This window comes from Siniperca chuatsi, linkage group LG2 (assembly GCF_020085105.1).
Source record: "Siniperca chuatsi isolate FFG_IHB_CAS linkage group LG2, ASM2008510v1, whole genome shotgun sequence".
NCBI classification, from domain to species: Eukaryota; Metazoa; Chordata; class Actinopteri; order Centrarchiformes; family Sinipercidae; genus Siniperca; species Siniperca chuatsi.
Window position 1 is genome coordinate 677501 of NC_058043.1, and position 13213 is coordinate 690713.

Below are 13213 nucleotides of genomic sequence, written 5' to 3' on the forward strand. Positions count from 1 at the left end.
ACACACACACACACACACACACACACACTTTAATTAATGGAAAGCATAGCTGGTGGCAGCGTGTCTCTGACCTCCCACTCCTCATCGTGACGATATTGACACTTCAATGATAAATAATACACTGATGTGATCCAACACACACTCACACACACACACACACACACACTCACACACAGAACACAACTGTGTTCAATAATTAAATTGATCACATGCTGTAGATCAGGGGTTCTCAACCTTTTCTCCTTGTAACGGGCCAGGGCCCTTCAAACTAAAATAATAATACTAACGATGCAAATGATTTGGTTAATCTATTCTAATAATCTAATATATAATTGATATAATTGATATAATTGATAGGTCCTGGCAGTCAAGGAACATGTATTGTTCATATATTGAATATTGAATGAACACGGAATCAAAGCGAAACAGAATTACAGGATTGTTTTATGATTCATTCACATCACGAGTAATTCTGAACAGGCACATTTGCGGAAACCTTCTTTGGCGCAGGCGCTGAACGGATCGCTGGCCTTCGCCTCACCACAGCCTCCCGGTTAGCTGACCTGTCAAATTAAGCGTCTCGGGGCCGCTCGCGGGCCCCGGCCCCGTGGTTGAGGAAGTGCGCTGTAGACATTTTCAATAAACCACATTAAGTAACGTAAATTTAAAGGATTCATTGATTTTTGAGGCGTTTTTCGAGGCGAGCGGTGAGCGTTGCGGACAGTTTGGTAATTGTACATTGTTGTATAATAATATGAAATACAGCACTTAGCAGCATGAGCAGTTTACTTATCTCGCAGATTTGCTCTGAAAAGCAGACATGTTAGTGTTTGTAGTTACCGACATTAATAAAAGGTTGAATCAGTGTCAGCACATAGCTTTAAAGTTACGATTCAGAACAACTCAGGAAAAGTCTTATTCTGTCGTCCTCAGCTTTCACAACAGAAGAGAAAAGGCTCAGTAGAAAGGGGCTTCAGTAACCGGACCACTCCTCCATTTTGTTATACCAGTAACATATGATTTAGTTTTATTACTACACACAAAGAATCCTTTAAAAAACATCCAAGCTAGTTAAAAACAGCCGAGTCTTCAGTTTCAGGAGTCTGTCAGTGTCACTTCCAGAATTAAAGCTACACGAATAAATCTTCATCTCTGTTTGTTTTGCGGCTCTGACTGGACTTGTGTCGCTCATCGTGAAGCTCTGGTAGCTCTGAGTCACTGGAGACAGAAAACAGCTCTTTGTTTTCGACGTTATTTCCTGCAGGGTGTCATTAAGTGTCGACGCCGTCTATTAGTTTTATGAAACACAGAATGAGCTCGTCGTGATGTTCTGACGTGCTAACGTGCCTCCCGCTGCTGAACTGATCTTCACGGTGGCCTGGTGACAAACTCCATCAAATGACTCGTACGCACCACGAGACCCGGTGACTCTAATGTTGCATAACCAGATGCTAGATAGGATGAGTCTGTCATTTCCAGATGTAAGTTCGGTAATAATACAGTTATCATTCATACGCTGGGACCTACACGTGCAGCTCTGGACGTAAACAGCGTTGAGATGAGGCTTTCAGTGAGGCAGGAAATTGCTTCCTAGCTTCATGATTTTCTCTGGTGTCACACAGCACGAACAAATATGAGATTGGTGTTGAGAAATATTGCGTTAATGGAGACGGTAACGGTTACCTCGTTGTCCGGTGGCGGCCATGACGCTGTGGGTGCGTGATGATGCACATGATGGTGACAGCAGTGAAGGTGCTGATGGTGATAATGGCAGTAATATTATCAAACGGGGAGGTGTTGATGTTGTGATTTATCCAGTTTTCATCATATTTGTATAATTATAGATTTATTAAATTGTTAAATATATTAGATTGTTGCTAATTTCATTTGCTACAGGGGATATTGGAGATTTCACACAAGTAAAATTAACTTTTTTAAAATAAAAATCCGATCCTTTTTTGGCAGAACAACACATCACTGAGCAAACTGTAAGGGCTGTTTAAAGAATGAAGAATGGAGCAGATGGAAGTTAATCCTTGTCTCTGATTGGCTGCTGCTGCTCTGATCACACACGTGATTAATCATGTGATCATACATGTGTCTTATACCTCACGTTAGATTCTTGGATGTTCGATGAATACGAGTTCGAATTAAACTGAAGACAGACTGAAAATGCAGATGTCTTGATTCATTTTAACAGCCTCAAAAGTAAAAGCACAACTAATCGAATAAGATGTCGAGCGTTCGTGTTGCTGGATTTCGTGTTCAGAACAGGAACCTGCTGATCTCCTGTGACGACCATCTGAAATCCTCCCTGGATCATCCAGCCGGCATGTTGTCAGCCTACTTCTGGTGTGCAGCAGCCAAACACTTTTGTGCTACTGAGAGAAATCTTCTTCATTGTGAAGTCTGTTGTTTGAACCTTTTGTTAGCTGGCAAGAAAATGAATCATATTTGAATTTCCATAAGAATTAGTTGTGATAATTCAGAGTCAAGTTGTTGTTGTTGATCAGCTGATTATTCTGAGTTTATTCACCTGGTCACGGCTGAATGTGCAGAGACTGTGGCTGTGCGGATACATGCACACACACACACACACACACACACTTCACTTTACATTGTTATGCACCAACATAAGTGTCTCAGTAACAATAACAACAAGGCGGACATTGAGCTGGAAGGTCCAGATACAGACGTTTATTAACACACAGATAAAGAGAGGACAAGAGACAGGAAGGAGAGAGAGGCAGTGCGAGGACGGGAAGATGCAGTGAATACAGTGAAGACAATAAAAACAAAAAACACGTCTGCCCTGATTGTCCCGTCAATCCCGCTGTATGTTCACCACACAAAGGCAAATCTTTCCTTTGTCACCTATTCATTGTGTCAGACAGAGTGAATAAAAAAGTCCGTCGATTAAACCTTTAAAAAAAGTTCCACTGTCTCCGAATGAACTCACCAAACAATGCTACTTCTTCTCCAGCATAAATAATTTCAACTGATGTTTCAGAGGTTTTTTATTTATTTATTTATTTCCCTTTTGTTTTCCTGAACTTCTGTTCTGACTGATGATGACAGTAATCATGTTCCAGGGGAGAGGAGGAGGAGGAGGAAGAGGAGGGAGACGGGAGTTCAGAATCAAACCTTATCCTTTAAAACAGTTTCTATTTTTAGCTAAAAGCTGTTCTTCTTCACTAGCTTGTCTACTCTAAAACATTTCACATTGTGACAGAGCTACACTATGCAGATTGGTTTGGCCCTAATCAACTGATGCACCGGCTCTGGAAAGAAAAGGAAACGCTAAAAAGCTCTACAAAAAGATAAATGTTTTTCTCTCTCTATCTGTACGAAACAAGAAGGCATCTGTAGCAAATGTTCATTAAAGGTACAAGCCGTGCTTAAAGGGACAGCCCTGTGCACTTTCAGCAGCAGTCCATGCTCTTCGTGGCCACAATCTTTGTTTTTTTAACTTGAACACAATTTCCTGGCTCAGACTTTGAGGCAGTATCCGCAGCTTCTCCCCAAGTTCTTGCTGTTTTTGGTCTGTTTTCATTCTGACAGGTTTGTACTTGCACTGTCCTCCCTGCGTCTCTGTTTTCTCTTTCCGGTGTCTTCTGTAAGCACCGTCCCTACCCTGTCAGTCTGTTTGAGCCCATCCCGTCACAGTGCATTGGGTCATGGCTGTAGGGCTTAGTGGGCAGACCTGGGCAAACAATAATATATGTAAATTTGGTATTGAACAGTATTCAATCTCTTAAAATTGCACTTGATCTGTTGTATCAGGCAGCTGAAATGCCTCAAAGCCTCGCAAAGAAAAGAGAAATTGTAAAAGCTCTTAGTCAGTATTGGATTACTGGTTTGCTCAGGTCTTGTGCTGGGTGCAGTGGGAGGTGGTGAGGAGGTAACCGAGAAGCAGAGGAGGAAGGAAGTGAGTGAGAGGTGATGATAGTGCTAGTCTGTGTCTCCCTCTGAGTCCCGTTGCTATGGCAACATGATGGGAGTGTCGGAGAACACGGACATGATGGAGTCTGTCTCCCCTGCCCTCTGCTGCGACTGGTTGTGGAGCTTTGAGTGCTGCTCTGCCCCTAGCAGTAAACCTGGCCCCAAATGTCCGTGCACCGCCCCAGCTCCCGGCCCCGCCCTGAGCCTGCCGTTCTGCTGCTCTTTGATTGGCTCCAGAAAGACCACATGCTTGTTGGTACTGACCTTGCGGCCCGGGCCCTCAGTGGTCGCCGGCGGGGTGGGGGTGAGGATGGAGGATTGGGCGCTCCCTGCCCCGCCCTCGTTCCCCTGGCTCGGGTTGGCCGTGGCCGGGGTCGAGGCCTTAGGACAGGGAGGGCAGCGGCAGGGCGTCAGGTAGAGGTACATGAGGACCAGCACCAGGCTCACCACACAGCCCAGCAGGGTGGTGAATCCGGTGTTGAAGGACTCGTGAGGCTCGCTGTCATGGTGCGGCACCACGGTCACGTTGACCTCACGCGTTTCATTGCGCTGCTGGTCCAGAGCCATACACCAGTAGATACCAGTATCCTCTACCCGTGCCGCCACGATCTCCAAGCTACCATTGCTGTACATCTTTAATGATCCATTGTTTCCTGGCGGTGCCACGTACTCTTGATTCGGTGACACCCAGAGAAAGGTCACATGCTGTCCGGTAAGACTGGTCACGCAGTGCAGCAGCACTGCCTTTCCTTCCTTCACTGAAACACAGCGCTCCTGCTCTTTCAGCAGCCCACTCATCACAGTCATGTTGCATTTCTCAAAGTAGCGGTCATGCTGGAAGAAGCGCACTGTGCCTCTCTGTATCCCGTAGACCAGACAGGTGTGCTCCTGTCTGAAGTCTGTCACTGAGGCGAAGCCTCTCTGTTCCCAGTGCCGGAACAGAGCGTACATCGAGCACTCACACACCAGGGAGTTGTTGTGAAGGTAGAGTCCACTCTGGACTGAAAAGGGCAAGTTCGATATATCATCCAGGGGTAGTCTGGGCAGACGGTTTGAGGACAGGTCCAGCATGGACAGGTGAGGGTGGCTGTGCTCTTGGATGGAAAAGAAGGGGAAGTCAGTGAGACGGTTATGACTGAGGTAGGCCTTGCGGAGGCTGCTCAGTCCGGCCAGAGCTCTGCTCTCCACGTGGACAATACGGTTGTTATACAGCAGCAGTTCCTCCAATCCAGGCAAATCTAGGAAATAATGCTGCTCCAAAACACTAAGCTGATTGGACGACAGGTCCAGGTGTCGGAGGAGAATCCCAGAGGTGTTACGAAATGCCCCCGGGTGAATAGTAGTCAGCAGGTTGTGCGCTAACCGTAATGTCTCCAATCGATAAAGTCCTTCAAAGTCGCCACCCTCCAGCTGCACAATCCGGTTATGGCTGAGATCCAGAGTGACAGTAAAGACGGGCATTTCTCTGGGGACCTGCTCCAGACCCGCGGCAGTGCAGCTGAGGATGTCCGAGGCACAGAGGCATCTGCCCGCCTGGGAGGAGCCCTGAGACAGGCAGATGGTGGCCTGGACCAGGCTCAGCTGGGGGAGCTGGAGACAAACTAACAACACAACAACAGACCACCGTGACGGTGATGCTGCTATAACTGCCGGTGCCACCACACCCTGCAGAAAACCACTGTTACCACCAACATACAACATGATGCCACCAGCGGACTGTGGGCATCAGCAGCCAGGGATCTGTTTATAGACTTCTCTTTATGACCCAGTTTATATCTCTGTTACTTTCTCCACTTTAGAACAGCCGGTGTAAATGCTTTTTAAATGTATTTTTCACATCCTTCATGCTCTGTGATTCATCTCATTTTGACGTAATTTAACACATAAATGGACTCCTGACAAACTAACAAACGAGACTGAACATGCTTGTTTTTCATCTTTATCTCGTTACAGTCCCTTTACATATGAAGTCTTTTCTCCTTTGCTAATGTTCCTGCCACAGACAAATATGCCAGTGTAAATGTTTAAATCCCTCTTATGATTTTCAAGACACATCTAAGACAGAAAGCTTATTTGCTTTGTTGCGTTTAAGCTACAGGGCACAAACAAAATGCCACTGTAATGCATGCTCACTGGGTTTCATTTATGCGTCCAGCTCGTGCTCCAGCGTGATCCGTTTATTTTGTCAAACCCGGTTAATGTTGAATGAGGTGATTGCATCTGCATCCACCTGCCAACATGGCAGCCATCTGGAGAGGGCAAACAGGGGAAAAAAGAGAGGTGGCTACATTAAAAAAAGGGCACAGTTTCTGAGGTCCAGGTCCAGGTGTGCCGGTGTAAACTAATTCTGTACTCTGTGGTTAGCAGGCTGGAAGTACGAAGGTGGAACAAAATCCAACTCTGCTTGCTCGTGCAGAGATATTTAGGTTAAAAGAGAAGGTAGATAGTGATGGATAAAACAATGTGAATGAGCACAGTCAAAGTTTAGTTGCTTTAAATGTCACCCGGGTGTCCAGAAAAGTGGAAAAAGAGGAGGTGCAGGTATGTTGTGGTATTAAAATATTCTCCTTTGAAGTCCGTTTTATTCCCTCCAGAGAAAACATCGTAAAACCAGCTGTGCAGAGCGTTCAGCATGACTTCCTCTCACCTCTCCACGATCCGTTTAGCCCATAACTGCACCGTCGTACCTCCGACAGACGGAAGTCCTTCCTGATCGTTAGATCCTGATTTTGTTGATGACTTATCAGAGTCGTCTTGTTTTAACCCTTCTGATTCCTCCTTCGAGCTTCAAGTGGCCATTAAAGTCATTTTCCAGCGAAGTAAACAGACCAAGGCTCAAGTTTCCCACATGAGCTCGCTTTCTCTCCTCTTCACTCCGTAGCTGCTATCGTGATGAAGGAGCCTCGTCGTAGTTGTAGCATGCCTTTGTTTTCACGCCAAGTCGGGTTTTGTGAATCACGGCCCCAGCTGTCTGCCGCCCACAGCCCGCCCCGAGTCTCGGATCAGATTTTCAAAGAAGTCAGCATCCAGTCCACTTCACTTCACTGGCAGGCAGCTGCAGCGGCGACCGCGGAGAGGTTTCACACTCTCATCCACACCGCTCTGTCGCTCGCTGTGTCTTTCTCCTCCGGCTAATTTCTGCAGAGCCAGTCCTTTTTTTTTTTTTTTTTTTTTCAGCAGTGGGAGGATGAGAGATTTTCAAAAGGCTTCATGCAGAAGAGAAATCTCGCTTCGCTTTCTGTGAAATCCCAAACATGAAACATGCAGCTGTGAGCTCGTCCTCCTCTTCCTCTTCCTCAGAAAAAGAAGGAAGCACACAGAGAGAAGTTGCAGTGAGTCCTCTCCAGATGTGAGTGATGGATCCAGATGTGAGTGACGGAGGCTGAGCTGTGTGCTGCCTGCCGTCTCTTTACGACTCGCTCTCGGCTCAGTTGTGAGCTGTGTCTTCTGGTGCTTTCCCAGCTCCTCCTCTCTGCTCTAATCCCCCTCCCCTCCCCTCAGCGTCCTCCACCCGTCTCAGACCCTCCTCCTCCTCGTTTCTTCCTCCTGTTCTCCTCGTTTTACTGCTTCGCTCGCTTTCTGCCTCTTTCTGTTTCAGGCTCTCACTTTGTTGTTTTCATCACCACGTCTCTCTCTCTGTCTCTCTCTCTGTCTGTCTCTCTGTCTCTCTCTCTGTCTCTCTCTGTCTGTCTCTGTCTGTCTCTCTGTCTCTGTCTCTTTGTCTCTCTCTCTGTCTCTCTCTCTGTCTCTCTCTGTCTGTCTCTCTGTCTGTCTCTCTGTCTGTCTTTCTGTCTGTCTCTCTGTCTCTTGTTTATAGATTACAGGACATCATTCTTACCTCCGTATTCTTGATAAGTAAACTGCAATATGCTATTTGGAGACCATTCTTATCTTGCATGTCTTGTCTATTTAGCCATGTTAGCATCGTGGCTCTATGAATGGTACTCAGTCAGTCGGTCCACCACTTGGTCCAGACTGAAATGATGATCCTCTGACTTTCCCTCTAGCGCCACCATCAGGTCGACATGTTAACGTGTCCGACACTTTGGTTTCTGATCAAATACCTGCAGAGCTGCTGACGCTCCCATCAGCCTCAGCTGCACTCTGTGTTTACTGCTAACCAGCTAATGTTAGCATGCTAACACGCTAAGCTAAGATGGTGAACATTATACCTGCTAAACATGTTAGCATTTAGCTGAAAGCACCAGAGTGTACAGCCTTGCAGAGCTGCTAGCATGGCTGCAGACTGGTTTGGACTCGGGCAGGTAGAATAGTTTCTGGTTTGATGGGGGACGCCTGACCGCTGGTTTGGTATCGGGACCGGAGGACAGGCAGACTGTCTCAGACATAAATGTACGGGCTGCTTACGCCCGCCCAATGTTTTAAATCTCAAAATCATAATCCCAAACAATACATCTTAAACGATTCTTCTTCTTTAGAGCCTTCATCCCGTCAGAAAGCTGCACACTGGACAAAGTATTATTCATGGAGCGGTCGACGTGCAGCCAGCCACGAGGCTTCAAGTTGTTCCACAAATTTAGGAATTAATATGATGTCGTTCTGTACTGACAAAGGTAATAAAGGCTGGCTTTGCTTTACAATCCTGTCGCTGCTTTCACCTCACAGTCTAACAACAGGAAAAACACAACCACGTGGATATTACTGATGAAATAATATCTCTACCAACGGACGCCTCTATCGTAACAAAGTTCAGATAAAGTTAAATGTGTCAGATAAAGTTGTGTTATAATATTTATTCCATAAATATATTCAGGTTTAAATTAGATTACTTTATGTTTTGCCTCTTTAAACAGTTGGGGAGGGTCGTGAAGTCTCACCTGGCTGCAGGTCCGTGTCCAGTCCCTCTATTGTGTTTCTCTCCGTCAGCTGTCCGTGTCACACACTGTGTACCAAACACACACACACACACACGAATACTTGTGTTGTGTGTATAAATATCCCGACATACCTTGTTTGCATAATTATTCTTTATAACCTTTGTGTAACCTTTAGTTATGCAGGTTCTGGATGGAGGCTGAGACGCGGGTGTAGTTTATTAAAATCCTCTTTAGCAGCTCGTGCTGCACATTCTCACAGATTCACATTTTCTTCCGTCTCAGAAGGTTTGCAGGGACAAACCCATCGATGCCGACATATTGCAGAAATCCGTGCGACGTATTTAGCTCGTTTCTGTGCACAACGTGCCTGTTGGAGCGTTAGAAAGAGCTACGGAGCTGCTGGTTCGTGTGCGTCCGAAGGCTTGTTAGCATCGCGGACCCTGAGCATACGTTTCTGAGGAGCCCCTTTGTGTTCAGTTGCTGTTTAACGGAGATTCAGAATCAAAATATTCGCCTCTCGAGGCGTCGCCCGACACAACGGCTGTGTCTGTGCTCGTTAGCTCTCCAGAAAAAGGCAACCGCTGTTCCCTGACTTCTGTCTGTAAGGTGCTCGAGGCGTCCTAAATGACGTGACGCTGCGGTCAGTGGAGTTTCCCTGCCAGCCCTGCGCAGGTGTAGCAGAGAGGAGAGAAGCGGCGGCTGCTTGTTCTTATAAAGCCGGCGTTCTTCGTTGTTTAGTCTGCGAAATGGCGTTCTAACGGTTTACAGTGATATCTTCACTCAGCCCTAAACAAAGATGTGACGTGAAAACTTTCCAGAAGTTAAGTGAGTTTCTTAAACTCGTCTAGAGACCGAGCTGTTTTATTGGCTGCTGACACCTGCCGGAACAGGTTCCTGCAGCTGTTACCGACGCGTTGTTCGGGTTATTGTTCCGACAGTTTACAGTTCAACTCCTCGTGACATCATTACCGCGCTCTGACTCACCTCAATGACTCAGCCAGTCAGCTGATCAGAGCCCGGAAAACAGTTCGCCAGGCATCGGTTCATCACCTGCTGAACTGGAGACGGTGATTCTGTGTGTGTGTGTGTGTGTGTGTGTGTGTGTGTGTGTGTGTGTGTGTGTGTGTGTGTAATGTCTTAATATGTTAATAACTGAAGCCCTGTTTACAGGCATGTCCCTGTGTGACTGAGATATATTTGTTGGGTGTCAGCATTGAAGTTTCCTTTTTTAAGTGTGTGTGTGTGTGTTTGTGAGAGTGTGTGTGTGTGTGTGTGTGTTGGTCACAGTGTGTGTTTCATGCCGATCTCCTGTCACAGGGGATTAAGATCAGAGACACACACTCTCTCTCGTCTCTCTACACAAGAAGACGAGGATGTTGTTCGACGGCGGTTATTAGCGCTGTAATGTATCACAAGCTGCGTTTAAACTCAAAGTTATTCTTAAAACGGCGACATGAAGAGGAAAAACGTTCATAAGTTTGCAATCATTAATTTTTTTTTTAAGTGTCGGTGCTTCGTTAGGAGAGGTGCTGGGCCTGCGTTAGTTTTATTTTCTAACTGATACAGTATCACTTATTTAACGTCAAACGTCACTTCACAAAGAGCGTCCATGATGAAAATATAGACCCGGTAAAACCCCGTAGCTCCGGCTCTGCAGCGGCGAGGCGTCGCTCGTCACCGTGCCGCCGTTTCTGAGCGCGTCTTTAGTTACAAAGCGTTGGAGGATTATGTCTGAAGCTTAAGAAGCTTCGTGAGATGGATTTTACGATCATCTTAACCTTACGATGACTAACTACCAGTCAGATGGATTAATACTCTGAGTCTGTCGTCCATCGTCCGGTTGGAACGGCCGTCTGTTGTCGTTTCTTACACATTCCACTGTACTTTATCCAACTGCCTGTTTCTTTACTGTTCATTAAGTTATTTTCACTTGCCCCTTGAATAATTTGCCTCGTCATTATAAATGATTTGGCCTTTTGTTGGTTTATAATTAAAGAGGGAACACAATGGACTCGTGTTGACTTGAAACACAGGCCTTTTGACAAAGACACAGGCGGTGACATTTTCCATCCCGTACGCTGTGACTCACGCTGCTCCTCTTTACGCTGATTTCTATCACAACATGTTCTTTTCATCGGTCTTTGGTCCCTTTTCCCTTCGTTTGGATAAAATCAGGCCGCTGATCATTCTTTTGTTGCATTGTGGAGCCCGACGAGAGAGAAGAGGGAAAGGAGGGATACATGGGCAGAGTCTCTCACTGTGAAGTGTCATGGCTGCTGTAATGATAAGGTCAGAGTAGACTTTGCTGGAAAATGTCATCGTGTTTCCACGCCGCTCCGTCTGGATTCCTCCTGCGAAGGACACAGTTGACCTATCAGCAGCTGAGGAGCAAATAAATGTTTCCATGCAAAGACTTCACAATATAAAATTAATTTCATCCACTCGTCCATGAGCTGTACCCGCTTATCCTTTAGCGGGTCGCAGGGGGCTGGAGACGATCCCAGCTGACCCTGGGCGAGAGGCTGGGTTCACTTGAAAAGGTCCCAGGTCATGATATCATGCTAACAGACTGAGGCTAAAGCTAACAGGTCCCAGGTCATGGTATCATGCTAACAGACTGAGGCTAAAGCTAACAGGTCCCAGGTCATGATATCATGCTAACAGACTGAGGCTAAAGCTAACAGGTCCCAGGTCATGGTATCATGCTAACAGACTGAGGCTAAAGCTAACAGGTCCCAGGTCATGATATCATGCTAACAGACTGAGGCTAAAGCTAACAGGTCCCAGGTCATGATATCATGCTAACAGACTGAGGCTAAAGCTAACAGGTCCCAGGTCATGGTATCATGCTAACAGACTGAGGCTAAAGCTGACAGGTCCCAGGTCATGACATCATGATATATCACCCTTGGAAGGAAAAACATACTTGGACTAGCATCAGCGGTTAGATTTATGCTTCGATGTTTGTATTTTTAAGTTTCACTGCGAAGAGGAATAACTGATGTGTCTGGCCGGAGTGTAAACTTCCCCAAACCAAAGAAAGAGCAGGACAGAGCCGCTAACGTTAGCCTAAACTCTGATGTAGTAGCATCCGGGACTGACTCCCACACAGCGGAAGTTCCAGTCCTGAACGGGTGTTTCACTGTAACCCCACATGATAATATACAGTCGTTTGCTAATGACATGCGTATATTCTCCTTTCGCTGGTGCTGAAGCTGAGAGTGATGGTGGGCGGGAGGAGACACTTTGCCTAACAGCGTGTGTGTGTGTGTGTGTGTGTGTGTGTGTGTGTGTGTGAGATAAACCTCTTTTTGTCTCCTTAGCTACAACCTCCAAGCACATCACAGGATGCTGAGCCTCCTCGTACAGCTCACAGTACATCACATGCAGCAGCTCTCAAAATGCCTGAGCTCCATCACAAATTCAAAAATGCATTCAAACCTAGCCTAGTATCAGTTTATTGTTGCAGTCGGTCGAGGTGGAGCTAGTTTTAACTCCATTATAAACTGCAGGGGAGTTTGATCTGTAACAGCGCGTCGTCATATGTTTTATTTCAAGTCTGTAAAGTAACTGAGATAAATGCAGGGGAGGAAAAAGTTTCCTCCTGAAATTTGGTGGAGTAAAAGCACCACTGCTTGCTTCGTAGCAGGTCAGCACTAAGAAGAGTCTAAAAATAGGGAGGGAGAGCGCAGAGTTACAGTATCAGTCATGAGAACAGACAGAAGGGAGAGAGAGAGTGGGAGTCGTGGAAAGCCCCGCTATAAAAGATTGATGCAGAGAGGTTGGATTGAGTGGCGCTGCAGGGAGAGCTGAACGGGATTGGGGTTGATTAGTACCAGTGATTGAACGCTGGATGGATCGGACAGAGAAAGGGAGAGGGAGTGATGGGTTTCACACGGGTCAGAACAAGAAGAGACAGGTAAAGACAGACAGGTGAAAGGCGAGAAGAGGAAGTGAAAGGTTCTGTATCGTGACGGTCGTGCGCTGTGAGATTGAGTGTGACTGACCGTGGAAAAGGAAGCACGCTGAGTCGTGAAAGTAGAAAAGGGCAGTATTTCTTCGATTTTCTTCCGGTTCGGTTCCAAGAAAAAGGTCCTGTGGTGACGCCGCGGAGTGATGGGAGGCGTTGTCCTCTGCAGAGTTGCTTTGGCCCTTTTACCTGCTGCTGGGCAACACTAATGCTGATCACTGCTGTCACAACGTTTACTGACTGACAACAGAAAATCTCTCTGACACCAGCAGACCACATGTTCCTGTCGGGTTTAAGTTTTCTGTCTGCGGTGGATATCAGCAGTGTCGGTGTGGCACCTGGATTCCTTTTTGACCGAGTTACACTGAGTCACTTCATGCGTCTCGTGTGGATCAGATATCTGATCTCTAAACAGTGTAAATGCATCAGAATCAGAAATACTTTATTGATCTCCGAAGGGAAA

General features: G+C 46.4%; 2 protein-coding genes across 5 annotated transcripts in view; one reads left to right on the forward strand and one right to left on the reverse strand.

Moving 5' to 3' along the window:
• LOC122886146 (E3 ubiquitin-protein ligase RNF123) overlaps positions 1-13213 on the forward strand; it is a 152807-nt gene that overhangs the window by 96205 nt on the left and 43389 nt on the right. The window lies entirely within an intron of this gene.
• Positions 2676-7621, reverse strand: amigo3 (adhesion molecule with Ig-like domain 3). The gene has a single exon (XM_044218231.1). The coding sequence runs from the start codon at positions 5641-5643 to the stop codon at positions 3982-3984; it is 1662 nt and encodes a 553-aa protein (XP_044074166.1). The 5' UTR covers positions 5644-7621; the 3' UTR covers positions 2676-3981.